This window comes from Stegastes partitus, unplaced genomic scaffold (assembly GCF_000690725.1).
Source record: "Stegastes partitus isolate 25-593 unplaced genomic scaffold, Stegastes_partitus-1.0.2 Scaffold1072, whole genome shotgun sequence".
NCBI lineage: Eukaryota > Metazoa > Chordata > Actinopteri > Pomacentridae > Stegastes > Stegastes partitus.
The window spans coordinates 41,497-67,959 of NW_007578803.1; the positions used below are offsets into that span (position 1 = coordinate 41,497).

The following is a 26,463-nucleotide window of genomic DNA, read 5'->3' on the forward strand; positions in this document are numbered from 1 at the left end:
AACTGCGCCACCTTGCAGCTTTTTGAAGACTTATTTTTAAATATAAAAAGAAGAACATTTGTCATGCATTTGGAACCAAAACTACGTCAACTTATCAGAAAATTTATTTAACGTAGTATAAAAGTCTATAATGAATACCAACAATTGTTTTGCACATATTCTTTCTTGTGGTCCAATGGAGCCCGAAAGACCTTCTACATATGGCAACATGAAAGTCCTGAATAAGGTGAAGCATACTTCTTTTGTACATATTACTTATATATATATATATAGACATTACTCCTAACGGTGGCATTTTGACAGTTGTTTTTCCTACCCTTTCCTCCCAGATGCATCTGTCTCATGTTTGATGTCTCATTGCAGCGCGTTCTGCTTGTCAGGACCGTTAACACCTTCACACTGAACCTGCAGGATGCCTGCTGCTGTGGGCCCAGATTTATTATCCAACATTTTTCGCTGTTAGTGCCTTTAATGCATGAAATAAAACAGACAAACAGAGACTGGGCAGCATCGAGAGGTGATGAAATGACACTACTTTTCCAAGCAGGCCTTTCATAATGAAAAACTAAATTCTTTAATGGAGCAAAAAAAAGAAAAGAAAAGTGTTTTTTGTCAATAGCCGACTCACAATCTCAAAAACAAAAAGATTCATCATGTTACAGAATTCAAAGTGCTGCTGTAGAATGATTGCTAAATTGCCAACATAGTGCTCACAGATAAACACATTTTTTTTCTACTGTCACCATGAAATGTAAAACTGAGAACAACCAGCCGATCACATTCCCCCCCAGAGAATTCAAATGAAATTGATACAGTACGCTACAGTAGAGAGACCCAGAATGATGCTGTCCTCTGCCCCATTAAGGAAAAAAAGATGCGCTCATGCGCGCTCCAATTCAACATAAAACTGATCAGTCCCATACAAACTGAGAAAGAGGCTCATGGAAACAAGGCGGTGTTAGTATTCGTCCAAATTATCGGCTTTGGGTATGGAAAGGCCTCGATCCTTCAGGACCTGCATTTTGACTTTCTCCGTCTCCTGTTTGGTTTGCTGCTGCAACCGCTGCTCCTCCAGGATCTCTTCGATGGAGACCTGCTGCAGCACCGTGTCGCAGGGCTTGTCCACATCCTGCAGAGACACACAACATGTGCATGTGTTAAAGGCTGCTGCAAATATTATGTACATCAATACACACTCACACTTGAATGCTTGTGTTACACCCACTGAGCTACTTTGTGCGTGATTATGTATGACACAATTACTTTAGCAGGAATTCACATGTTCTGGCCAGTTTAAACACAAAACTAAACACTTTCCACTCCCATGAAAACATTTAATTAGAGTTGAGGACAAGGCCCTTATAAACACAAAGTAAGTAAATATTTCTCTTCATCTGCCAGATGTGATTATCTAATGTCTCTCTAGCCCTCATCAACAGCAAATCAAGCCAGCAGGCCGACTGAATCATCGCCTCTCTATCTTTATCATCGATTAAAGAGAAATAAATAACAAGTATTTAGTCAAACTAAAATGGCAAATGAGCAAACTTATCAGGCTCCCACAAACCTCGAACACCACAAAAGTTGTTCAAATCTTCTAAAGCAGTGAACTTGGCACAGACACATCTGTGCTAAAGATGAAAATGGGCCTTGTGCTATGCTACCTCTCAACAACATGAACTGCAGCAGACTTGTAGATCCTCTTTAATAGCAGAGGCAGTGCTGCTGTCACAAGTGTTGATTTGTGTGAATGCACAATGTATATTTATAGAGGGAGATGAGTCTTGGTTCATGAGTCATGTTTGCTCCGTGTGTTGGCCTACAAAGCCCCGTGTCACTGTAATGAGCCTGTAATGCGTCAGCGCAGCAGCTCACATACATTAGCACAATTACAATAAATCCAACCTTATGGATGATTTACTTTAATGCTTCTTTATTGCTGTGAACAAAAGCCTGTTTAAATAGCTTAGCAGGAGTTACGTTTTTCTGTTTGAAACTTGGTTGTGTATCTTGTATCTAACATTGCACAGTAGCACTGAAAGACGAAGGGAAAATATTTAATTGTGATTTTTCTGACAGAAGTTGCAATTCAATTTTTCAAAGTTCAAAGCTTCAGGTCAATATTCAGCATCTAATGGATGTAAAACATGTGATGGAGAATTAATGCATTAGGTGCCATCAAAAGCGTCGCACAAGGAGGGTGACATTAATTTGTAACATCTCGACAGTTCAAACTCTAAATCAGACACAGTGTGGCTATTAAATAATGAGACTGGACTTTATGTCAGTTGAACCACAGCTGAACCACGTAGTACACACTGATCAACGGGCGAGCTGGAAGTTTCAATCTGCTCGAGTTAAACAAAGTCTCATTGGTGTCATTATTTAACAACCACACCTTGTATGTCCTTAATTGCAGCCTTTGCAATTTCCATCCATCCATTATCTATACACCGCTTAATCCTCATTAGGGTCGTGGGGGGGCTGGAGTCTATCCCAGCTGACTCAGGGCGAAGGCAGGGGACACCCTGGACAGGTCACCAGTCCATCACAGGGCTACACTTAGAGACAGACAACCAAGCACACTCACATTCACACCTACGGACAATTTAGAATTACCAATTAACCTCAACATGTTTTTGGACTGTGTGGGAGGAAGCCGGAGAACCCGGAGAGAAATCACGCTGCACGGGGAGAACATGCAAACTCCACGCAGAAAGATTCCGGTGCCCCTACCGGGACGCGAACCGGCGACCTCCTTGCTGCGAGGCAACAGTGCTGCCTTTGCAATTTGCCAATTGTATTTTTTTCAAATTAGGATTTGAAGTGCATTAATTGTTCAGCCTTACAGTGTTGTCTAGCTGCAGCAAAGATGGATTGATACATTTTTAAAGTGTATTCAGGTTTTCCTCAGTGCTTCTAAACAAACCTGCATCTACTTTTGATCAGTCATGTAGGAGGGAGCACATCAGCATCCCATCCTCCATGTACCAACATGGTTTAGTCTGTAACCTTGTTTACAAGACAAGTGATGATCTAAAAAGAAGCTTATTTGTCACCACAAAAGGAAGAGATTTACCAGAAAGCCTGATGCGTTCTCATTTACTCAGTATTGAACCTTAAATAGCCATACTGTGTCCACCTGTTTCACAACAACATGGCAATATTAAGAGTAAAAAGCAGTTCGACATAAAATGCACAATCATCCCGATCTGTTTAGTATTTCTATGCATCCTTTTTTTGTTGTTTTAACATGGTGAACCTCTAATCTGAGGCTTGTGCAAATTTAATGTAATGTGTGACTGGGAACATTTTAAATGGACATCATAACAATGTTGTTTCACCTCAGTTTGTGTATTATTTTAACACATTAAAAAAAAAAGAAAAAGAGGGCACTCCCACTTACTATCTCTCCAAGCAGCACCACATTTTCTCCTCTCACAATGAATATTCCTCTGGGGATGTCACCAAACTTTTTCCCCACGTGGATGCGCTCAACTGTCTGGTGAAAAACTAAATTGGCTGGAGGGGAAAGAGAAGCAAAGTTAATAGGTTTTCTAAGGAAAAGACCTTTAAGAAGATATAAATACATCAGGTTGTGGTAATCTCATGCTATGAACAGGTGAATTGAGCCTGCAGCTGAAAACGTCCTGAGTAGCACGTAAAGAACAAAGTGGAGACAATGAAGTGATCTGTACCAAACTGATCAATGCTTCTGAGGTAACCGATCAGCGTTCTGCCATCTCGTAGCAGCACCAGGTGCTTCTCTGGGGGTTAAAAGCAAACACAAATACGTTAAATTAGCATTTTTAATGGGTTACTAATGCTCAAGTTTGTGGCAGACACGATGCCGCATCTTGAAACGATCTCTGGGTGAAGGAGTCCGTCCTCCCTCCGACTTACTGTCGATGTCGTCAATGAGGCTGGCTGTCCCTGGTACGTAGTTCATCTTGGGCTTCTGTGTGTTTACTTCTTATATCTGTTTTGTACAGTCAAGCCATGAATGTTTCAAAATATGTTTCTTTCAACAGGAGCACAGGAAGCTTTATACAAGCTCAGGATAAACTTCCTGTACACGCTTAACCCTTTGTGCGCTATCAATTCCATCACTGTTTCTATTATTTACATTCTTATGACTGGAGCTTTAACAATATTTCTGTAAATAAACACTAGATACGTTTTTTGACGATTTAAGAGTTATTATTATTTTTTTAAATATGATATTTTATTGCGTTTTCCTCATTGGCTGATAGAGTCCACTGACGCACACGAGACGCCAAAGATCGTGTATACACAAGTGGCAGTCTCGGATTCGGAACAAAGAAACACGTTGGATTGTGTAACTACACAATATTTAAATCAAGCTATATTTATCACCAGCACAAATCCAGATAGCCGACATTTTGCATGATCGGACAAATTTTCAGATTTTCTCAGGTGGTGTGAAAACAAAACAAGGGCAGATCGCGGCGCCACCCTGTCCGTCATCACGTCGGCGGTGCCAGAAAACAGTAGCAGAGTGAGACCTCTCGACTTCAGCCTGTGCTGCTCATTAAAGCGGCAGGACGAGGCTGCACAAGCTCCGCGTCATTCAATCATTTCCTGATTTCAATCAAGCGATCTCTGCTTGTGTAGAAAAACAGCAACGTCGCTGCTAACGGCTCGGACCCACCTGACGGCCCAGCTCAGCGACTCTCGGCCGGTTGAAGGTTTGTTTCTTTACAATGACAGATGAAGCGACGGCAGCGGGGGAGCGCGCTTAGCTGATGCATCATCATCAAATGCAGCCAAATCTGAAACCTGGCTGGCCCTCGACTTGTAACTCGGGAAATAACCACGGGAACTGGAATAACAGTATGGTAAGTGAGCGGATACAGCTTAGGCAACTCTCGGGGGTTTAGTCGGCGTCTGTTATGTGTTAAATTATCCACAAAAAAACGACGTGAATTTGTGCGAAGCAACGGTTATTTCCCGGATAGCTCGCGTTGAGCTGTGTCCATGCTAGCTGGACGGCTAACGGAGCTAGCTGGCATTATGTAATAGTTACGGCTACACTGCTAGTTCAGCTGTTGCTCGAGTTTGTCACGTTTGTCTTGACGTGACAGCACGGATAATAGTGGCACAGTTGTGTGAAAACATACATGTTTTAGCAGCAGAGTGTGTATCCTCATATATTTAGCTTGGCCTCTCTTCGGTTAGCTCGACAGTGTTTATGGTTTGTGCTGAACTGGTTCCGCGAGCAGTAAATGAGTCAGTGGCTCTGTTTACTTTGTTCCTGAATTTTCTAGGATAGGCAGTGATGTGAAAAGCATGCTGTTTTCTTTGTGTTTATGCTTGTACTGAAGACACACCTGGTTACAACCATCAACACTCTCGCTGTCACTCCCAAAGGAAAGAAATTAAATGTTTGCATACTCTGTTCACAGGACGCTTCCCAGTATCCAGGCTACCCTTCACACTACTGGTATCCTCAGTCTCACTCCACAGGGCACTATGCAAACACCTATCCCTCGGGATCCGATGTTCAGCCACAGTACAATCCACAGGTACAGCTCATGATGTAACATAACCTGGCCCACTAAATCCGAGGATGTAGGTGTAAATCTACTCATTATCTTAAGTCTCTTAAGTGCTTTCACCTTTCCCTGACATTTTCAAACAGTCAGCATGTGTGTCGAATCTATTGCGTCACTATGGTGATACATTTACACACACTAATTCCCCCCTCTTATGGCTTTCATGTAGGTAATGCCGGGAGGTTATCCAAATGGCCATGGAGTCTACAGTCCAGCACAGAGTCAATATTCAACAAGCGGTTTCCACCCGTCCAACCCTTTCTACTGTGCTGACCCTCAGAGACCTGCTCCAGGCTCTTATCCTAACCAGGGCTGTCCAGCAGAGCAGAGCAGTGGGCCGTCTGGGCAACCACACTCTCAACACCAACATCATCACTATCCTGGTGCACACTGTCAAGGGGTGAGTTCATTTAAACACATGCCATGCTCACACCTGTACATTTTGCAAGACGACACAACATTCAATTTTCATAAATGCTCAGCTATATGCAATATCCAAAAACTCATCATGAACACAACTGTTTTTATAATGTTCTTTAGACATCAAATAGGCTATGCTTACAACAACAAGCTGTATCACAATTTCCAATGGTTATATTTGTACATTCTATTTTTTTTACTCTCTTTTTATATCTGCACAATTCTTTTTGTCATTTTTTTTCTTTTTAAATGTCTAAAAGCACTGGCAGGATTATTTTCTGCTGCTTAGTTATGTTGCATCCTCTGCAATGACAAAAAATGAATTCTACATACTGTAAGCCAAATCAACACTCATACTCTGAAGAAACTGAATATTTTTTTGGGAAATACAGCATTTCTGTGATGCTTCTCCTCTCAGGGTCCTGGTTATCCTCCCGGACCGTACCCTCACTACAGCGAAGGAGGGCATGCAATGCCTCCAAATCCTCCTTACCCGACTGGCCAGTCTCTCCATCCCAGCACTCAGGGAGATGCATGGGCGCACTCTGCTCAATATGCACCCTCACAGCAGCAATGGCAGCCTGGCCAGCAGCCTCCACCAAACCACTATGGAAATCCTGTCCGTCCACCGCATCCTCCAGCATGGCCAGGAACTGGAACTGGTGCTCCGCCACCTTACCAGCCCAAGGTAAGAATCCGCAGCTATTTTGATGTGGTTTTTTATACTTAACAAAAAAATCTATATATTTTGTAAAGGGAGATATGCGGAAAACGGAAATAAACATACAGAGTATTGAGATGATGCACTTTAAAACCTTTTGAAAGAAAATGAAAATAATAATTTAGATAAGGTACAGTTACACTTGCTTTCATGTGACTTTCACCATTTAGAAATGTGTGTACATGTGTCTGGTCACTGTAATGACATGTCTGATCTGGACACACAACATTTAAACTTGCTGAAAAAGGTTTTAAATGTTCAGAATAAATACTTCTGCATCAGTTTTGGAGAGTTCTATTTTGAATGTCCATACAGTGAGTATACAGCCAGTAATAATAGTTACACAGTACACAGGAAATGACGTAATGAGCTTTTGTATAAGATCTTAGAACTCAAGGGCACTCCTATAGCTCACCTAGTTGAGTGGGTGACCCATAAATGGGGCCTATAGTTCCCCGACGCAGTGGTCGTGGGTTCCACTCCCACTCATGACCCTTTGCTGCAGGTCTCACCCCATTCTTCTCCCCCCTTTCCTGTCTCAATCTACTGCTCTAAATAAAGGCAAAAAGCCCCCCCCCCCCAAAAAAAACCAACAATTCTATATATAAAAATTCTTAAAACTCAAATACCAAGTTTCACCATGCATGCACAGATTATTTGAGTACGTTTCCAGATGGTGTGCTACATGATAAGCTTTATCATGAGGTGTGATGTAAAAGTTCTGAGACTGCGCCTACAGAAATCAAAAAGTGTACCTGATTTTAAATTTTGCCACTGTCCTTGTCAAAGTAGTCTTCATGTGTAGCAATGCAGCCCTCCCAGTGCTGCTACAATGTAACACTCTTAGGTGGTCCCGTTATGTAAATATGTCAGGCACCATCTGCGACGGGCACTGTATCCCCTAAACTGTGTCAACTTTAATTTCCTTTTGTGGAAGAGGAGGAAGTCTCAGGGACCCAAATCTAGCAAGTAGGGCGAATGGTGAGCAATGATTGTGTTGACGTGGCCAAAAAAAAAACATGCGTAATCGCATTGCTGTGACCTGGCGCACAGCGCATTGAAGCAACTTCATGCTGTTGTGCTGCATTTCAGGTTGTTTGTACGTAATTTTTTTGATCACTCCTGTTTTTTCAAATATCTTACAATGTCTTTTACAATTTGTTGTTTTGTGTTTAATGCAGGACCAACAGCACCAGCGTGCCCCACCGGTGGGACCTAAACCCAGGCCGACAGCACCCCCGAATCCCACCAATGGAAAGCCTGCTGAAATAAGTTCACCTCCCCAAATGTACAACAAAACTGGGAGAAGTGATCCTAATCCCTCGCAAGCTGAGCCTCCGCCCTCAGCTCCAGCCCAAGTTCCAGCTCCAGCACCAGCACCAGCTGCAGATCAGGCTGGACCTCAGCCCTTCAGCGATAACCCCGGCCTAGCTAAGGTCCAACAGGTCATGGCTCGAGTTCTGCTGCTTCAGGAAGACGTCGATGAATTTGTCGGCAAAAAAACAGACAAGAGTTACCGGTGTCTGGAGGAACTGCTGACCAAAGAGCTGCTGGAGCTGGACTCTGTGGAGACTCAGGGACAGGAGAATGTCCGGCAAGCCCGAAAGGAGGCTGTACAGAGAATCCAGGCCATTCTGGACCAGCTGGAGAAGAAAGCCTTCTGAACTGGATTTATTTGCTTGTGGATCACTGCGTCTTGTTTTCTTCTACCTGATCTTCCATGGACACGTTGAGGGTCTAGTCTTGTTCTTCGGAGATGTGATACCTTTAGGTTTTTTTCCCACCATCATGATAATATAAATGCCTGAAGTTAAGCGGCATGGACCCAAGAACAAGATGGAGCAGTTCCTGATACATGAATCAACCTTCAAAGTCTAATTATGCTGATATAAATGATATAGTGATAGTAGATATGAAGGCTGATGGTCGTACATACTGTACGTGACTGTCAGCCTGAGTGACTGCTGGGAACACGACTCTTGCTCAGCTTATTTTTTTATGTCTTTGCCAGCATAATGCAGGGCAGAGTCATTCGGAGATAAATTTACTTAGTGCCACATTGCAACTGTTAGTGGTCTCTAACTTGTGATTCAAATCCAGATTATCATCACGCTGTCCCTCAGGATTGTGGGTCGGTTTTAGTCTGATCCTACATGTAACAACACGTGCACTTCCTTAGCTGTCTATTATTACATTCACAGTCCATGTGCATGAACATGATATTGTCCTCTCCCCTAATGAAGTCAGTACACTTAGTTGCCCATAGTCACTTAACCTCACTGCGCCTCTGCAGCAGTAGGTGCAGCGCTTTTCTTTTCACTTGTGCTCCCAGCCCTGCATGCACTGTAACGTCAGATAAGCACTCAGTACAATCATGACATCTCAGAGCTCATAATTGGGCCGAGAGTGTAGCAGATTAGTGAAAAAACCCCTGAAGATTGCTGTCCCCATTATTCCATCTTTTGGATGAAATTGCTTCCTAAGTGCAGACCTAGACTCAGACCTACATATGAATGCTGTGTATTTCACTCTAGGAACTACTGTTACTACAGATAGGTAAGGACAAGATTAAGAATTACTTGAAAAGCTGTTAAATTATGTTCTTTTCCTCCCTCTTTAAACACTTCTATATAAAAGAAAAGATGTACTTTAACGTTTTCAGTAATGTTTTATGCTTAAGGACAATGTTGGTCGCAGCAATCCAATTAAATGTTTAGTTTGTTTCTGTTTTCTCTAGGACAAAAATCCTTGTTATATCAAAGCCAGATGTGCACCACAATCCATTGTCTTGTGTATAGCAAGTCTTTTTTTCCAAACATTCTTGAAGTGTTGATTTAGTAAAAAACAAAACAAAACAAAAAAACAGAGTGCCATATTTCAAAGGATGATTTTATATGATAAAAAATAAATAAAAATAAGATCACAAGGTTTGCATGGAAAAAACAAATCTGTCATCTGTGTTTATTTCAAGTTTGGATGAAGTACAACTGTATAGTTTCAGAAGTAATGCATGTTTCCATCACAAGATGGGAATCTATGCCTGATAAATACTGAAATGATCACAAGTGACAAAAAACTAAGGAGTAATTAAATGTCAGTATATTTTTTTTTAACCTGTGATTTCATGTTTTGCTACATTGCATGCAAATACAGTAGTCATTTCATATTAGTTAAAAGGGTAAGATTTCCATTTGTAGTTCATATTTATAAGCTTATTAAGAAACATCTTTTTAGCCAAATTCTGTAAACATAGATTTATTTATATATATGTATATATGTATATAATGTTGAGTGGAAACTGGTGCTCGGGCCACACTCACTACATCTGCCAGCCAACATTTGGACCTTTAAATAGAGTGCTATTTTGATGCAAAAGCATAACGCATGCCGCTGAAGGGTTAGGGCACACAGGCTCAATTTAATTCAAGAGTCAAGTGGCCTGACAACACTTGGGGCACCCTGTGGTGAGTAAATCTGAGGTGAAGAAGTCTGAGTCTGGAATCACCTGTGTTCTTCATTCTGCTCCGTTTGACACGGAGGCTGCAGAGGACTTGCTTATGAGTACTTTTCTTTCCTCGAGTAAAGCTGTATTCAGGATTCACTTTTTTTTTTTTTTTTTAAAGAAGTATTGACTTTAAACTGCAGTAACTTTTTTCAGATTTTAACTTTTTGTATACTTTAATATAGTTTGAACACAAATCTGAAGTCTACCGTAACTCCGAACAGAAAAGGTAATGTCATATACATCTAAACTCCCTGCATCCTGGAATGATGAGCGACCTCCTCGGAAAGTGGAGATTGACCTGAGTTCCCCTGGATTGGCAGTGTTTGAGCTGGAAAGGCTCTTGTTTACTGGCAAGGCCATCATCAGCCATGCGAATGAAGTCTGGCCGAGGCTTTATATTGGCGACCAGTAAGTAGCTCACTTCTTTCTTTGAGTGAAAACCCATAAAAATGCTTCTTATAACTTTCCTCATATTATTTGTATGTTGAGACGGAGAGAGTGAACTAAGCCTTGTTGACTAATATTAAAAGACTATACTTGGATTCAGTCCGCTTATGTGAAAGAGGAACTCCTCATAAATCAGATTCAGATGCAGAACGATTTCTCGGGTTGCATTCCACATTAGGAACTTGCGTAAACTACAGCCGAGCTATGTGAGAGTTTCCACTGATGCCCGGGCATGAAAGCACGTCTCAGGTGTCTAGTGCGTTCTAACTCGCATGCCAGAAGCGTTCTCCGCATCAGTCCATCACTATGAAATATGCTTCATACATATTGTGCATTTGAAAATACCTGAAGCATTTAACTGTCTTTTCTGCCTATTGTCAGCTGCTGTCAGTAAATACAAACTGCTGTGTTTTTCAGAGACAGTGCAGAGAACAGGGCTGATCTCTCCATGCATCGAATCACTCACATCCTAAACGCAGCCCACAGTAAACGTAGAGGACGGCCAGAAATCTATGAGGGGATGAGGATAACCTACATGGGCATAGAGGCTCACGACTCGTGTGGCTTCGACATGAGTGTCAACTTCCAGGCAGCAGCAGACTTTATCCAAAGTGCTCTCAGCAGAGGAGGTAAGGGGGGGCCACAGAGAGGATACAGACAGTTTGAAGACAATTAGATTATGTGTGTGGGAAAATAATGGTGCAATCTAACGCCTCTCCGATTCTCAGGCAAAGTGCTGGTGCATTGTCATGTGGGCGTGAGCCGTTCTGCAACCTTGGTCCTGGCTTACCTGATGCTGAAGCAGAACCTGACTCTTGTGGAGGCTATTTGTGCTGTGAAAGACAACCGGGGCGTGATCCCTAATCGAGGTTTCCTGCGACAGCTCATCAAACTGGATGGACAGCTCTTTGGCAAACATCACTGAACCCTCTTTGATGGATTTAGCTTTCATGGGTCCAGAACACAGGAAAAGACACAATTTTTTTTAAAAAAAAGCGTTTTTCAAGTAGACTCAAGTACTGCATACTCATTAACGGTAAAGAGAGGAGATGTAATTGCATGTGGCTTTAAAAAAAACAACAACAACACAACACAATTTTAGCACTACAGATATTGTTTCTGAAAAGGCACTTAGAGCATCCGTTCCTTTCCTGGATCATGTTATCACTGTCAAGAACTTTATGGACAAGATATTTATACCCTGTCAATTTGTGCTTGTTACATGGATTAAACTTTTACACTGAAAAGATGAATCTGGTGCAGTTTTTCATAAATAACTGGCAGTGAGTTAAATCTACACAAGTCTGCTTACTCAGTTTGATGTCACGATTAGAAAGCAATGATTAAACAGAGCAAACACAGAGGCAGAGCAAACAAGAGGTGGAGACAGAGAATAAACAAAGTCAAAGTTCAGTTGTTTTAACCATCTATATTAACAAGAGGTCTCCCTCAGTCCAGCCTGGGCTTTTCTGTCCGTGGTCCATAAGACACACTGTAAGCTCCAGTTAGAAGAAGGTAAGTGGATAAAAAGATGCATTAATTAGTTTAGAAACATGCATTTTTTTTTATCTACATGTTTTACTTACTCTGCCAACAGACTGTGGAATGTAAATGTAAATTCTGACTTGATTTGTAAATCTTACCTTTTTCTTGGAGGTACAATACATTATAATGTGAGGAATTTTAAATTAAATTCCCTTCAAACTGTGATTTATCATTCAGACACTAGCATCAGAATTAAAATGAGCTTTTTGGCTTCTTTAAAGTGTATAAACGTTCAGGAAATCTGCCTCATGATGATTCTGTGTGAGAGATTTGATCAAATTTGACCGACAGTAACCAAAACACCTAAATGCTGTGAACAAATTCTCTTTTTAATGTCAGTTAAACCTGATTGGTGCTTGAAACTACATGACATCTGTCCATCTAAATCAGATCTGCCCACTTTAAACCTGTGAGAAGAGACAAACAGAAATTTGTATGGAAAATAACCAAAACTATTGCAGAGTTGCATGTGCTCATGTAAAAACAGGGAGCTCATAGTAAGTACATAAGTTTCTGGGCCTTTAAAACAACATTTTTTTGTAACCTTCCAGGAAAGTCTCTACATGAGTATTTGCAATAGCAAACATTGTGTAACCCAAATGAACAATGCTGCACTTTTGAACTTTTCTCTCAGTTCACCATGATGCGTGCAGCTCTGTGTATCTGGATCTTATCAGCGGTGGTCTGCCTGGGGAGATCCGACCACCATGAAGGTCATGCCATCGGAGAACAAGACACTGCCGTGAACAGCAACGACAACAGTGTCTCACTGCTGACTTCGGCAAACCAAGATTTTGCCCTCCGCCTGTACAAAAAGTTAGCAGCCCATGCCGACTCCCAAGGCAAAAACGTGTTCTTTTCACCAGCTAGTGTTTCTGTGGCCTTGGCTGCCTTGTCTGTGGGAGCACGAGGAGAGACTCACAGACAGCTCTTCGGTGGTCTGGGTTTCAACAATTCCCAGCTGATGCAAGCAAATGTAGACCAAGCCTTCCACACGCTCCTGGAAAAGTCAGCATCTAATGAAGACACCAATGCAGGGACCGCCGTGTTCGTGGATAACCGCTTCAAGCCAGAGCCTGATTTCCTGGAGGTGTTGAAGCAGTCCTATTTTGCAGAAGGGTTTAATGTTGACTTCACCAAAACCAAAGACAGTGCCAATACCATCAATACGTATGTATCAGATAAGACCAATGGGAAGATCGAAAAGCTGGTGGAAAACCTGGACCCAAGCACAGTCATGTATCTCATCAGCTACATCTACTTCAAAGGTAAAAGTTAACATGAGATCACATCTGGTTGGCCTCTCTCTCATTTCAAGTTCACACCTTTAAGTTTGATATGTCATCTGTAAGGTGTTTTATATATATATATATAAAATTCTGCTCATCACCATCAAACAGGAAAGTGGGAAATTCCATTCGATGCTGATCTGACCAAGGAGGACACATTCAATGTGAACGAGAACACCAAGGTTCAAACTGCACATTTTTTTCCCAGAATGAATTTAAGTCACAAAACTCATTGTGCATCCTGACTATTGTATTTTTTTTTCTAATTAAGGCTTTTAAATTGTGCTTTCTAGGTTCCAGTCCAGATGATGAATATGGAAGATGATTTTAAATCCTATTATGACCAGGCCATTAACACATCAGTCCTCCACCTTCCCTTCAACGGCTCCTACTCCATGCTGCTGATGTTGCCAGATGACATGGCAACACTGGAGAATTCTATTTGTCCAGCCCATATCACTAAATGGCTGAAGTGGATGAAGTCTAGGTTGGGAAGATTTAAATCATCCTTAAATTCTTGGTGTTCAGACTGTATGATTTGGCACAGATGTTCAGTTCTGTCCTGTTACATAAATCTTTGAAATTGTTCATTTATTTCCCAATTTGTAGGAAATATGACATATATGTTCCAAAGTTCTCCATCAAGTCGTCCTACACGTTGAATGACGTGTTGATTGACATGGGAATGACAGACATGTTTGGTGATCGTGCAGATCTGAGTGGCATTTCAGCGGGGAAAAAACTGGCTGTCTCAGAAGTAAGGACAGAGAACATAAACTACTGAATGCACACTTCTTTTCCTATCCTCCACATTTCATCTCATTTTGCCTCTGTTGTGCTGTAGGTTGTGCACCAAGCCACCCTGGATGTCGATGAGGCTGGAGCCACCGCTGCAGCCGCTACAGGCATCGGTATCATGCTTATGTCCTTCCGGCACATCCCAGTCTTGAAGTTCAACCGTCCGTTCATGGTTGCCATCACTGAGGACACCACAAACGAGATCCTTTTCATGGGAAAGATTATCAACCCAAACCTCTGATCGAGGAAACGCTTGGTGTTCAAGCACAGCTTTTGTGGAAGACATTAAATACTCAGAAAAAGCTTTGTTGTGTGGTCTCTTACTTTGAAAGTATGCACCGATTCCAGCTACACACTATCAGCCGGCATTGCTATTAGCATTTATTAACTTCAGTCATCTTCTATAACAAAAAACAAATAAACATAAATAACAAATCTAATAAATTGGGGACAAGAAAACATTTTTAAATTCCTCCTAACATTTGTCCTCTTCTTCAGTGTTTGACAGAATGCAGATCATTTTGTTAAATCTTAAGCACAGTTTATAAACATACATCAGAGAGAAAAAACAGCGATATATTGCTTTCAATAGATGACACAACCCCTTTTTCCCTTTTCCTTTTATGTTTTGCAGTATATTATTACCAAACTGGCTAAACTCAACAAGCATTAGTTGAACTTAAACACTGTTAAGCATCACCCAGCTATAGCTATAAGCTGCAGACAACCAGGATCAAGGATTGATGTCTATATGATCTTATGTATATTATTCTTTGGAGAAAAAAATGCAATATATTGACTATGTATAACTTACATCAAACTGCCATTAAATGGAGCTTTGCTTTGTTTGAAATAAACATTGTGGTTAGTCAGTTATTAAATAAAGCAGCTCTAATCATACTGTAAAGTACAGATTTGTTGGTATGTCAGTCATGATAAAAATCCTGTTTACCTCATGTAGCTATATTACAGTCCAGTCACACAGTGTAACAGCTTTACACTGGTCTGTCTACTGTACAAACACGATATGACTTGGGACAACAACAAGGGCATACTGTAGTAATGATGTACACATTTTTTGAACCAATGAAAAGAAGGGGAGGGCCTGCACTAATGTACTGAATTACGTTACCTAGGAAGTGGTCGTACTTTGTTTGGAAAGACTTAACAGACTCAACAGTGTTGTCTCATTATCTACAAATCCTGTGTTGTATATTATTACAGGGTATACACTACATTCAGCCCTTAGAAAAGGAATGTCAGAGAGGTTTTTTTTTAAACAATTTCCAAAATCTGCATATTTCAGGAGTGAGAACCAACTTAGACACAATACCCGTGTATGTGAATAACTAGGTTTGCAAAGCTTTTCTAGTGGGTATAGTATAGTTAAAGCTCATGGGTGTCTGTGTGTCTGTGATGGAAACCAGGGGATTCACTCCCTTAGTCTTGCAGTGGTATTAATTCAGGGATGTTTGTTTCTCTGTTTAGCCAGGCAGACATTTTGGAACATTCTAATATAGTTACAGTTTGCAGGTGGTGACTGAGAAAACAAAGGAGGTCCGGCCGTCCTGACTATGTAGAAAAGAAAACCTTAATTAGTATAGTTTTGTGAAGTTAAATGTACTTTTTTAAAACAAAATTTGACATAATTCTATGCTCAGCTAATTAATTTTTATTTATTTTTTTTGTCAACAGGGTGTTGGTGTGAAAGATGGAGGTAAGTCCAATCGCATGCTTAAAAGCAAACCCTTGCAATAAAATTGGAGAATAGACATAGAATCAATGCTTATTTTTGTCATTATGTTAAGCACATGTGTTATTAAATTATTTAATGGAATTTGCACTTGTGTGAATATTTAATTTGTGTTCTATTTTTGTATGATGTCAGTGTTATATAAATAGTCCTAATATTCATCTGTAGTAGGCAAGGTATAAAATACAGCTATCTGCTTTCAGATTGACAACAACAACAACAACAACAACAACAACAACAATAAAAATAATAACAATAATTTGTTTAACATTTAAATTGTATTGTTATTATAACTGCAGTCCCACCCTTCGCCTGTGGATGGCAGCAATACGCCTCGTGGTGACTCATCCACTGAAAACAGTAAATGTCACGAAGAAGAAGTTTGCCGCGTTTTGATTGGACGACTGTAGTTTGTTTCAGACATGGCCGAACCATCAGGAGAAGGACCGCAAGGTGGACCATATTTTCGGAAAGAAAGACAGAAATGCAGCCCGGAAGAGGAGGCTAAACTGGAGAGGCAGCATTTCTGGAGAATAATTAATGCTTTTCGGTTTTACAGGTACAATAAAAGTATTTAAAAATAAACAGACAACGACAGACAATATCTATAAGCGACGTTGTTAGCAAACAATAGCAAAGACCACATCACTTGGCTTGGAGGAAAAACTGCAAACTGATATAGTTAATCATTATTTTGACATTGGTTTGTGCTCCCCACAGTGAAGTTAGCTTATGTTTAATCAGCTTCCTGTGGAATATGTTTGCTCATTTTCAGTTTTTGTTTCTACACTTCTGCTCCACCCTGTGTCCCTCTGTTACTGTTCACAAGGTAAAATAGACTCAGGAGAGGGATAATGTGACTTATCTAGCAATCTGACTTTAAGATAATAAAAATAAATATAGGAACCATTGGGACCAGAGAGTCATATGCAAACTACATCAATAAACACCAGCCTGTGTCTCACCTGTGGTATCTTCCTGCCAGGGTCCATGTCCAGGAGCAGGTCAGGCGTGCTGAGCGTCAGTATCGGAGCCTTTCACAGCGGCATCAGAATTTGTTGCCTGGTGTTTTGTCCAACCTGACTTGCATCAGCCAGTGTGCAGACCACAACCAGGAGGTGCTGCAGGCCATCATTCACAACAGTCTCCACATGTTTGAGAACATGGAATATGGTGAGAGGGTAAGTCTTAAACTGAATATAGTCCCCTGTGCTTACACAGTATAAGTACAGAGCCAAGAAGGCTGTATTGATATTTATTTTCTGGGACTTACTTGGAGAATTAATGTAGATATGTCACTGTCATTCTGTATCAGGAGGATCCAAGAAAAGCGTGTCAATCCTCTACATTTGACATGGACAAACTTAAGTCCACTATAAAGCAGTTCGTCAGAGACTGGAGTGAAGCGGGCCGGGGCGAAAGAGAGTCCTGCTACAAGCCAATCATCCTGGAGATCCAAAGACTTTTTCCATGTGACCAATAGTAGGAAATATACATCCTCGCTTACACAGACAAATGCATGCCAACACAGAAAAACTCATTGATGCTGCATATTTCAATACATAGAATAAAATTAACAAAAAAATAAATAGATATGGTTACACAGTACAAAGCTACATCTTTTATTTGTCCTGTAGTTTCAAAGCACCTTGTAATAGCTACAATGATGTGACTTACTCTGTGTTTTCTATGTGATATGTGCATTTTGTGAATTTTATTATGTCAGTGATGTGTCTAAGGTGAGCGTGCTGGTTCCGGGTGCTGGGCTCGGCCGTCTAGCCTGGGAGGTAGCTCGGCTGGGTTATACATGCCAGGGCAACGAATGGAGCTTCTTCATGCTCTTCTCTTCAAACTTTGTGCTCAATAGGTAACACATGCACCGAGATTATCAGTCTTGTGACTTCAGCTGCCTTAACAAATACCTAGGAACTGTTACCTTTCTTTGCGTACATTTTAAAGCAATTTTTATGTCTTAACTCTAAATGTATGTGTCTGTAATCACAAGAAGGTCAAAATCCAAATTTAGTTATTTACTCTGCCTAAAAACACTTCCATCCATGTTTGCTTATAAATATGGACTGCTTCATTCAGGTGTGAAAAGGTGAACGCTCTGACCCTGTACCCCTGGATCCACCAGTTTAGCAACAACAAGAAATCCTCCGACCAAACACGACCAATCAGATTCCCGGATGTCAACCCTCAAAGTTTGCCACTAACTTCGGACTTCTCCATGGTAGCAGGAGACTTTGTGGAGGTCTACAGTGACCCAGGTAGGTAATAGCTGCATAGATCCGTAACCTTTGAAACGTTGCTGAATAGAGATACTGTCTAATTTCATAAACAACAAGAAGAGAAATGTTTGGTTGACCAAAACATTGTTCTATTGTGTAAAAAATATTTACATTTTAATGTGGATGGTACAGTTCATTCTGAATAGTTTATTACCTAGTTTATTCCCCTTATTGAAAGTAATTCTGTTTTGTTGTCTGTGTCTGTCAGAGTCCTGGGACTGTGTGGCTACCTGCTTTTTTATTGACACAGCTCATAATGTAATAGAGTACGTGGAAACCATCTGGAAGATTCTTAAGCCTGGTGGAGTGTGGATCAACCTGGGTGAGTCAGCTTCTGCAAAAAAAAAAAAAAAAAAAAAATAAAAAAAAAAAAGTTTATTTATATTTACACTCTTGACATTCAGAAATGCTTTCCATTACTAAATAACATGTTGTTACAACTGCTGGAGTTAAAAAAGACAAATACACAACCTTAGATGCACTATTATCAGACAAATGTAGTAAGATATGCTCCTTGTCACAGCAAATGATAAAAAAAAAATCTTTTTTTTATAAAACAGTGTCATCCTAGTATACTTATAACACATGTACTCTTTTTGCTGATAGCTATTTCTTTTCTTAGGGTTCCCACTTTTTTTCATCTCACTTTGTTATCACATTGTAACTTTTTTTCACACAACACAATGCATACTACTTCTTTAAGTTGCATGCTGTTAATAATTTATATTCTGTACTGTGTACACTACGGGGGGAATGACCAGGTCAAACATTTTTTACAGATTTTTGGGGTCAAGTGCACAGAAATATTGGAAAAATGTTTCATTCAAATGTGGCTCTATTGCCCATAGGAGCCCTGAATCAGGCAAACAAGGACTTACATAAAACAGTGGGAAAAGAATGAATATCATGGCAGCTCTACAAAAAACTTGACTTTTATAGGAATCATGAGATCCTAATGCAGTTAGCAAAATGACTGTTCTCCTATGTTTCCCTGACCTAAAAAAAACTGCAAAAAAGTATTTATTTCAAAGTCACATTTTTCTCAAGTAAGTCCAGTTGACTTAATTGACTTGACAACAAAATGTCCAATGAATAAGATGTGCATTAATGTTTTTCTTATGTTTCTTATTCAATAGGAAGCATCCATAAACTCATAAAATCACAAGACTAACTATCATAGAAATGTTCAAAAATAACCCTTTTGGGTCATTAAGCTTACCTAAATGTTTCAATCTTTCATGTTTTTCAGGCCCACTGCTGTATCACTTTGAGAACATTGCCAACGAATTCTCTGTCGAACTTAGCTATGAAGACATTAGAGCAGCGATGGTTAAATTGGGCTTCCACATTGAGGTAAACAGAGAATTATAAATAATCTTAATGGATTAACATTATGTTTGTTTCAAAAATCTAGTTTCAGTAGTAAATTAGTACTTATGTTTTCCCGTCAGGTGGAGAGGGAGTCTGTACAGACCACCTACACAGAGAATGACCGGTCCATGCTGAGATATGTATACGATTGTGTCTTCTTTGTGGCACGAAAGCCTGCAGAGCTGTATTTTAATTGTCAAGAGGACGATGGAGAACAAGGTTCCCCACCGGCTGCTAAATCACCGCGGCGAGATGGTACCGACAGCCTCACGTGACAAGAAATTCTTTGACAAAAGCAGTGAACCCAGAGGAGCACAACCATTGACTAAGACGAGATCAGATTGACAGACTGAAAAGGAGAAAAAGAAGAAATTAAGTGGACATACTTTTCTTTTTTTTTGTCAAATATATTTTTTTATGATGTGTCTTTTGGAAACATGTGCCGAACTCTGAAGGCCCTGTTTTTTTGTGGGACAGGCGAATCACCTGAATATGGCTCAAAATGTAGAATGTAATATGAAGTATTGCAGTACTATGTTAGCTATAACATCAGAACAAACTGTCTAAGTACTTAACTCCTCTTGATCCCTGGGTTTACGATGAATCTGTTACCACTGGCTACTATTTTATTTTAGTGGTTTGTGTGTCAGCTACATGCCATAAAGAGTATATTTCTTTTAATTATGGAAGCCTACAGTCTTACCCATTCTTATCCACTGCCTGACAGTTTGTGTGTGTGTGTGTGTATGTGTGCGCGCGTGTGTGATTGGAGAATGCAATGTGCATGTTTGCTCTTGAAATTATTTATTTTTTCAAATATGGTGCCACTAACTACATCTTATTATTGCATCAGTCACCTTTCAGCTTTTCAGGAATAAGTTGTTTTAAAGTTGGAAATAATGATCATGTACTTAACTGGTTTCTAATCACACTTTGGAATAAAGCCAAACATTTTAAAAAATGTAAGTCTCCATAGTTTTACTGTATCACATTTTGAAAGATTTTGACACCAGCACAAACACACAAAACTCACTTTAAATATTTTTGCACCTTGTTTTTGCACACATGTTACATGTTCCATTTGCTTTATTTGATTAGATTTTATTTTATTTATCTATGCATTTCTTGAAAACTTTAGGTATCTTATTTTATTTTATTTCTATCTTCATTTATTTTTATATTTATTTTTATTTTTTTATTGCAACTGGATGCAGGTACCAAGCACATTTCACTACGCATTGTACTGTGTATAATTGTGTATGTGACAAATAAGGTTTATCTTATCAAAAACCCAGCTTTAGGTCCACCTAAAATATTTCAGTGTATTTAGCAACTTTTTTTGAAGTATTGAGCTGTGTTTCTTCTGTACAACTTAGGTCTTCCTTGTTCTGCCTAAACAGTTTTGCCCCATCAGGGTGTGGGCACTGGACCTCTGGGGGTGTTCAGTGTCATCTGGCACGGAGATGTTGGCGGCAGATTGTTGGGGTCGTGTGTTGCAGCTGCTTTGTCTGCAACAATGCTGAGTTGTAGGTGGTATGTGTCAAAAGTCACATTCAAATGAATGCCAGGACCCAAGATTACCCAGCAAACATTGAAATGTAATAGGAAGATCAATGCTATTCTCTTGACCTGTCAGTGGCTGATTGGTGCATATATTGTATATGTGCAAAAGCCCAAGTAGTATCAGTTGACAGTGATAGAAAAAATAACTAAATAGTCGTTGCTTTTTATTACCTACATGTTTTACTGCAGTGACATCAAAATGTTTGATACTAAAAGGAATGTCTAACAAGATGCCTGGATGAAAATCATCTTAACATGGTTAAGCATATTCCTACACTAAAAGTTATAATACCTGAGGATCTTCATTAAATGTTTCTTCAAGTTTAGGGACTTCCTGTGTGGCAAACTCTGGAGTACAATGCATACAGTACAATGAGTACAATGCCTAAGAACATTTGTCAGGCTGAGTCAGTGGATTCTTTTAAAGCTTAAAACTTACTTCATTTGCTCTGCCTTGCTTGATTAGATTTAATTCTTGTTATTCCGTTCAGGGTATTTCCATTTTGGATTTTATTGTGGCTTTGCTTGGTACTATTTCTGGTATTATGTTTTATGTAATTTTGTGTCCTCTTTGCATGCTTTGAGTTCTACAATTTCTTATTTTAATCTGGATTGTTCAGCAATTTCCCAGAAGGGATCAATAAAGTAAATCTAATTTATTAGCTTTTACTGTGTTTTATGCTATGTTTTTAATGACATAGCATTAAAAATGATATGAGAAGCACTTCGTAACTTTGCTTTGATAAGTACTACACAAATGAAGATATTCTTCTATTACTATTGTATTACTACCATCACGGCTGTAGACACTATTGAGGAACGTGAGATCATGTCCTTGGTGTTTCTGGAAAACCTTGACTGTTGTACTTTTAGACTAAGAATATATACGACTGAGTTCTTTCTGTAAACAAAATGAAAAAATTAAGCACTCAGTATGCCTTCCACCAAAAATGGATTTAATTCCTTTTAGTGTGGACATTTAGATGATTGTATTTTGTGACTGGTAAATATTTTCTCAAAGGAGAATATTTCTAAAGTTACCAGCTAAGGCCCTGAATGCAACAGTGCGGTGTGCACAGTGTATGAAAGCCCAATCAAATGTCCCCGCCACAGGAAGTGTGGAGGCTGTGGGCGGGGCTAACGCAGCGCTGCTCACCTCTGATTGGCTCCCCTGACTGCCTCGCAATAATTCCACTACCGGTGTTAGTGTTTTGGGTAAGATCCTGAAGATAACCACGTTGTACAAGTTGTGAACAGCAGCCAGCGTCCGTGCGTGGTTTCCACGTGTTTTCAGTTCACCGCTGTGTCTCCGTGGACTTCGACAGATTAATGGCGAAGCGGCGCGCTGAGGACACTGGGCTGAACGACTCTCCCTCCAAAAGATGCTACCGCTCGCTGTGCTGTGTGGACCTGCAGCTGGAAAGCGTGGCTCCAGTCGGGGTTGTGAATCCGCCCTCCCTGCTGGCCTTGTTGGGCAGCCGCTGCAGAAAGAGAAAGTATTACTCCGAGGAGAAACAAGAAGAACCGTTTGTTTGTCGGAAAACCACAAACTGCGACACCAGGAAGGTCGCAGCGAGTGTTTTGACGATGCAGACTTCTGGAAGTTTCCCGGACCGTCGCAGCTCCAACGCAGTGACAAACACCAAGAAACGACTTCGAGAGGACAGCCAGGGCTCAGAGGCTGTTAGTAGTAAAGCCAGCGACGCGGTAAGTTTTTGACAACATGGGGAAAGTTGGCGGGTTTCAGTATGCAGGTTCAGATAGCTATTCGGTGTAATGGCAGTGAATGTCCACTAGAGGTCACTGGTTACCCATCCTGCTGTAATCCCAGAAACCTGTCCAACCCTCACTTAACTCATCAGGTCCTAATTGAAAAAATATGCCTCTCATTTATGCACAGATTTGTTTATATCTCGACTCTTTCAAAATGTAAGCTTTCTTCATTTCTGCTGAGCTTACTCTTCTGTGTTTGTCCTTTCTTTTAGTCTGATGGAGACACAAACACTGAAGACAGTGCTTTCAACTCCTTCCAGTACTGGAGGGTCCCCTTACCCGAGCTTGATCTGTCACTGTTAGAGGATACCAGTGACCACTCCCAATCAAAAGAAAAGCTGAAAGTCAAAGACACTTCTTCTGACGCCATGGAGACCTGAAGATGATGGGTAGAGCAATGCTGAAAAGCTATGAGGACAATATGATGCTCTGCAGCAGACAGACACATCTAAAGCACATTAGGGGTGCTTGAAATGCATCCAGGTGAGATGCAATAACCACAGTGCTAACACTGCCCTGTCAGAGTGATACAGGCTGTGGTGAGTGAGCGTAAGTGGGACTTTGATGAAGCAGCAACACTGTTCTTGCAGTGTTATAGTTTTAGTAAACTGCTGTGAAGAGACGCCTGTTAATCCTAAATTTAAAGATCCAATAGGTTTGTATGTGAAGTTTTTCAGACAGTCTCGTGTACCTATTAGTTGTCAACTATTAAATTTATCACCAACTATTTTGATATAAAAAAAAAAATCTCTTGATTCCAGCTGCCTTAATCTGGATATTTTCCGTTTCTTTATTCCCCATGACCCAAACATTATCTGAGTATGTTTAAGTTGTGGAACAAACGAAAAAACATCATGTGGGGCTGTAGAAAAACACACTTATGAGCCAGTCAACCAATAATTGCTAAAACAATCAACACATTTTTTTGACAGTGAAAACAATTACTAACAGCCCTACAGTAGTGAGTAGTTGTTTTCTGTTGAATCCTTGTCTTACAAACTTTTTCTACAACAATAGTTCATAAACCTGTGCGTAATGTATTTAAAGGAATTAGATATGTAAACTCAGTCTGCATAAAACAATTTGTAATATAACCACTCTGCAGTATGTTTCAGAGCTTATTTGGTAGAACTATTTGAGAGATGGTGTTAGATTTTGTTCTTAAAAATATTTGTTCCTAATACACCTCATTGAAGTGTGCTGTTAGGACACTGTTATTCCATGTTACTGATGCATCTCTTTGCTCATTAGAGCAGATTGTCACAGGCTGTGGTTTTTATTGGCAATAAAATGTTTTTTTTTATAAAGATGTGATTTTTCTATTTGTTTTCTTTAAAATGATTTAGTTTTGTGTGTTTTTTTAATCATGTTTTATCAAATCAATTTTTAGCATCCTTCTTTCATCAGTTACCATCCTCTCGTCTCCCTTCATGTGGAGCAGGATGTTAGACACATCGAAGGGGTCTACTGTAAAGGAGCACAACCAGGTTTTCTTTGTGTAAGCTGGCTCAAGTAAAACTCAAAACCCAACGAGAGATAATATCACCCACTATCACAAATAAACCAAGAGAGGAATGCTGGTAGATAATTATTAACGGCGTGACTATATATATTTATTTTACTACTCATGTGCTCTCACTGCAGCTGCTTATTATCAATGTGACAGCTGCACATTGGAGCTCTTGAAATGTGAACTTCATACATTTAAATATGATAATTAAGTGTGATGTCCTATAATGAAGGATACACAAAAATCACTTTGGCCTAATAATTAACCTGAAATAAATTCTTAGTAAAAAAATACCAATGGACTAGTAAATTTTCTAACCTCTGTTCTATTAGCTTCAATACCAGCAGTGTAAAACGGATTGGCAGCACGTAAGCACCAAGCATAAAAGCGTAATTCTGCTTTTTCTGCATCACCAGCTCAAGTGCATGTAGGTTCCCATGGCAAAGAGAAACCAGTTTCCTCCTGGTGGTGCTGGCAGTTTCTGGCACTTCTGTGGCCATCTATGGCAGCGACAGTCATCCTCAAATGTATTCATAGCCTCCCATTAAAGAAGGAAAAAAAAAAAAACAGCTGTCACTGAAATAAGTTGAAATTGACAAAAGTAACTATAAAGAAAAATTTAATGAAAATCATGATATTGCTTTTGAATTGTGGTTCAACAGAAATATAAAAACAAACAAACAAAAAAAAGCAAACTAGCATGATGGAGCCGTAAACTAATATTTTGTTGAACAACCCTTTGAGCCAATCACTACAATCACAGTGTTTTCTGTAACTCTCAGTCAGACTTCTGCACCTGATGACAGGTATTGTGATTATGGCCCACTGCTCATCAGGAGAGTGCTCTAATTTGTCTGGGATATTATTTTTTCTTTTCTTTTTTTAAATGATTCTTTTCAACCACAATTCAAAAGCAATGTCTTATTTCAAAAAATATATAATTTATTTAATTTTTATTATTATTTTTTTCAGTTTCTAGTTATTTGAGTGACTATTGTAAATTTTGCCTTTTCTTTAATGGAAGGGTATGAATACATTTGAGGACGACTATTGGCTCTCCTGTGGCAGAAAAATACTACAACTATAGCTTGCCATTGAAGCTTGCAAATGTTCTCCATCAGCTGAGAATTAGTGAAATATAGCGAATACTGAAATATGAATCCCAAACCCTGCACAGAACCTGGTTTAGCTGTGCAGCATGAGTCACCTGGTCTAGCAGTTCACAAGAAAGCCACCTTAGTGAACCTGGAAACTGACCTGAGGCTCAACATGCATCTCAAACCCATGAATCTTGTTGGTAGTTCACCCCTCTGACTGTGTTTGAAGGAGGAGGCCATGAACTCCTCAAGGCTTCTTAGAAAGGCTCTCCCTGACCTTTGGACCAGCGGCTGATAAAAGGGCAGCAAATCCTAGTCAGACTAATGATGAGACGGTGGGATCTGACTCAAGATCTGTGTTGGACCGTTTTCAACTGAAGAGTGCAGCCATGGTAAGTTATTCAGCTATAACTAATATATTTATGCACTAAACAGGTCAGCTTGTCTCTACCAAGTGTATACAAAACTATTAATGATAGTTGGAAAACGTGACGCCTTTTATTTACTTATTAGCGGTCATTAGCGAATAGCTAATGCTAGCAAAGTTTAGCTGCAATGTTAATGTTAGCTAAAACCTTGTTAAGCTAAATGTAACCTGTTGTCTAATGAATTAGCATATCAAAATCAGACTTTATATTTAACATGCACTTAAACTAGGTTAAAATATTTATTTGTACATCAGGAGTTGTAGCTGCATGTATATTTTACAGGCTTAAGAGATAATGAGATAATTGGACAATATGATGTCCTTTTATTAGACACGTTAATTAACAAGTTAGCTGGGTAGAAGTTGAGGTGTTTTGA

The 26,463-nt window shown here is 39.9% G+C and overlaps 5 protein-coding genes across 8 annotated transcripts; 4 read left to right on the forward strand and 1 right to left on the reverse strand.

Moving 5' to 3' along the window:
* Nucleotides 1–449: 449 nt before the first annotated feature.
* On the reverse strand, nucleotides 450–4,069 carry lsm1 (LSM1, U6 small nuclear RNA associated). Its single transcript, XM_008295699.1, has 4 exons — nucleotides 3,904–4,069; nucleotides 3,699–3,767; nucleotides 3,407–3,522; nucleotides 450–1,129 (listed from the first exon to the last, which is right to left on the reverse strand). The coding sequence occupies exons 1-4, from the start codon at nucleotides 3,947–3,949 to the stop codon at nucleotides 959–961; spliced, it is 402 nt and encodes a 133-aa protein (XP_008293921.1). The 5' UTR covers nucleotides 3,950–4,069; the 3' UTR covers nucleotides 450–958.
* Nucleotides 4,070–4,589: 520 nt separating this feature from the next.
* On the forward strand, nucleotides 4,590–9,660 carry bag4 (BCL2 associated athanogene 4). Its single transcript, XM_008295700.1, has 5 exons — nucleotides 4,590–4,859; nucleotides 5,427–5,546; nucleotides 5,746–5,976; nucleotides 6,415–6,684; nucleotides 7,899–9,660. The coding sequence occupies exons 1-5, from the start codon at nucleotides 4,767–4,769 to the stop codon at nucleotides 8,379–8,381; spliced, it is 1,197 nt and encodes a 398-aa protein (XP_008293922.1). The 5' UTR covers nucleotides 4,590–4,766; the 3' UTR covers nucleotides 8,382–9,660.
* Nucleotides 9,661–10,111: 451 nt separating this feature from the next.
* On the forward strand, nucleotides 10,112–11,654 carry LOC103367618 (dual specificity protein phosphatase 26-like). 3 transcript variants are annotated; one of them, XM_008295704.1, is made up of 4 exons: nucleotides 10,112–10,278; nucleotides 10,405–10,630; nucleotides 11,087–11,298; nucleotides 11,398–11,654. In XM_008295704.1, the coding sequence occupies exons 2-4, from the start codon at nucleotides 10,452–10,454 to the stop codon at nucleotides 11,592–11,594; spliced, it is 588 nt and encodes a 195-aa protein (XP_008293926.1). In that variant the 5' UTR covers nucleotides 10,112–10,278; nucleotides 10,405–10,451; the 3' UTR covers nucleotides 11,595–11,654. The 3 variants fall into 3 exon arrangements, with proteins under 3 accessions (XP_008293926.1, XP_008293925.1, XP_008293927.1); XM_008295705.1 differs by having other exon boundaries at nucleotides 10,157–10,181; XM_008295703.1 differs by having other exon boundaries at nucleotides 10,112–10,630.
* LOC103367617 (alpha-1-antitrypsin homolog) lies at nucleotides 10,437–14,604 on the forward strand. Of its 2 annotated transcripts, XM_008295702.1 has the most exons (7): nucleotides 10,437–10,448; nucleotides 12,169–12,184; nucleotides 12,849–13,482; nucleotides 13,615–13,685; nucleotides 13,797–13,990; nucleotides 14,113–14,260; nucleotides 14,348–14,604. In XM_008295702.1, exons 3-7 carry the CDS (start codon nucleotides 12,855–12,857, stop codon nucleotides 14,540–14,542), a joined length of 1,236 nt encoding a protein of 411 aa, XP_008293924.1. In that variant the 5' UTR covers nucleotides 10,437–10,448; nucleotides 12,169–12,184; nucleotides 12,849–12,854; the 3' UTR covers nucleotides 14,543–14,604. The 2 variants fall into 2 exon arrangements, with proteins under 2 accessions (XP_008293924.1, XP_008293923.1); XM_008295701.1 differs by lacking the exon at nucleotides 10,437–10,448 and having other exon boundaries at nucleotides 12,114–12,184.
* Nucleotides 14,605–16,445: 1,841 nt separating this feature from the next.
* On the forward strand, nucleotides 16,446–20,677 carry carnmt1 (carnosine N-methyltransferase 1). The gene is made up of 8 exons (XM_008295706.1): nucleotides 16,446–16,613; nucleotides 17,040–17,235; nucleotides 17,370–17,536; nucleotides 17,781–17,921; nucleotides 18,146–18,324; nucleotides 18,554–18,667; nucleotides 19,595–19,698; nucleotides 19,797–20,677. Exons 1-8 carry the CDS (start codon nucleotides 16,477–16,479, stop codon nucleotides 19,989–19,991), a joined length of 1,233 nt encoding a protein of 410 aa, XP_008293928.1. The 5' UTR covers nucleotides 16,446–16,476; the 3' UTR covers nucleotides 19,992–20,677.
* The last annotated feature ends 5,786 nt before the right edge of the window (nucleotides 20,678–26,463 follow it).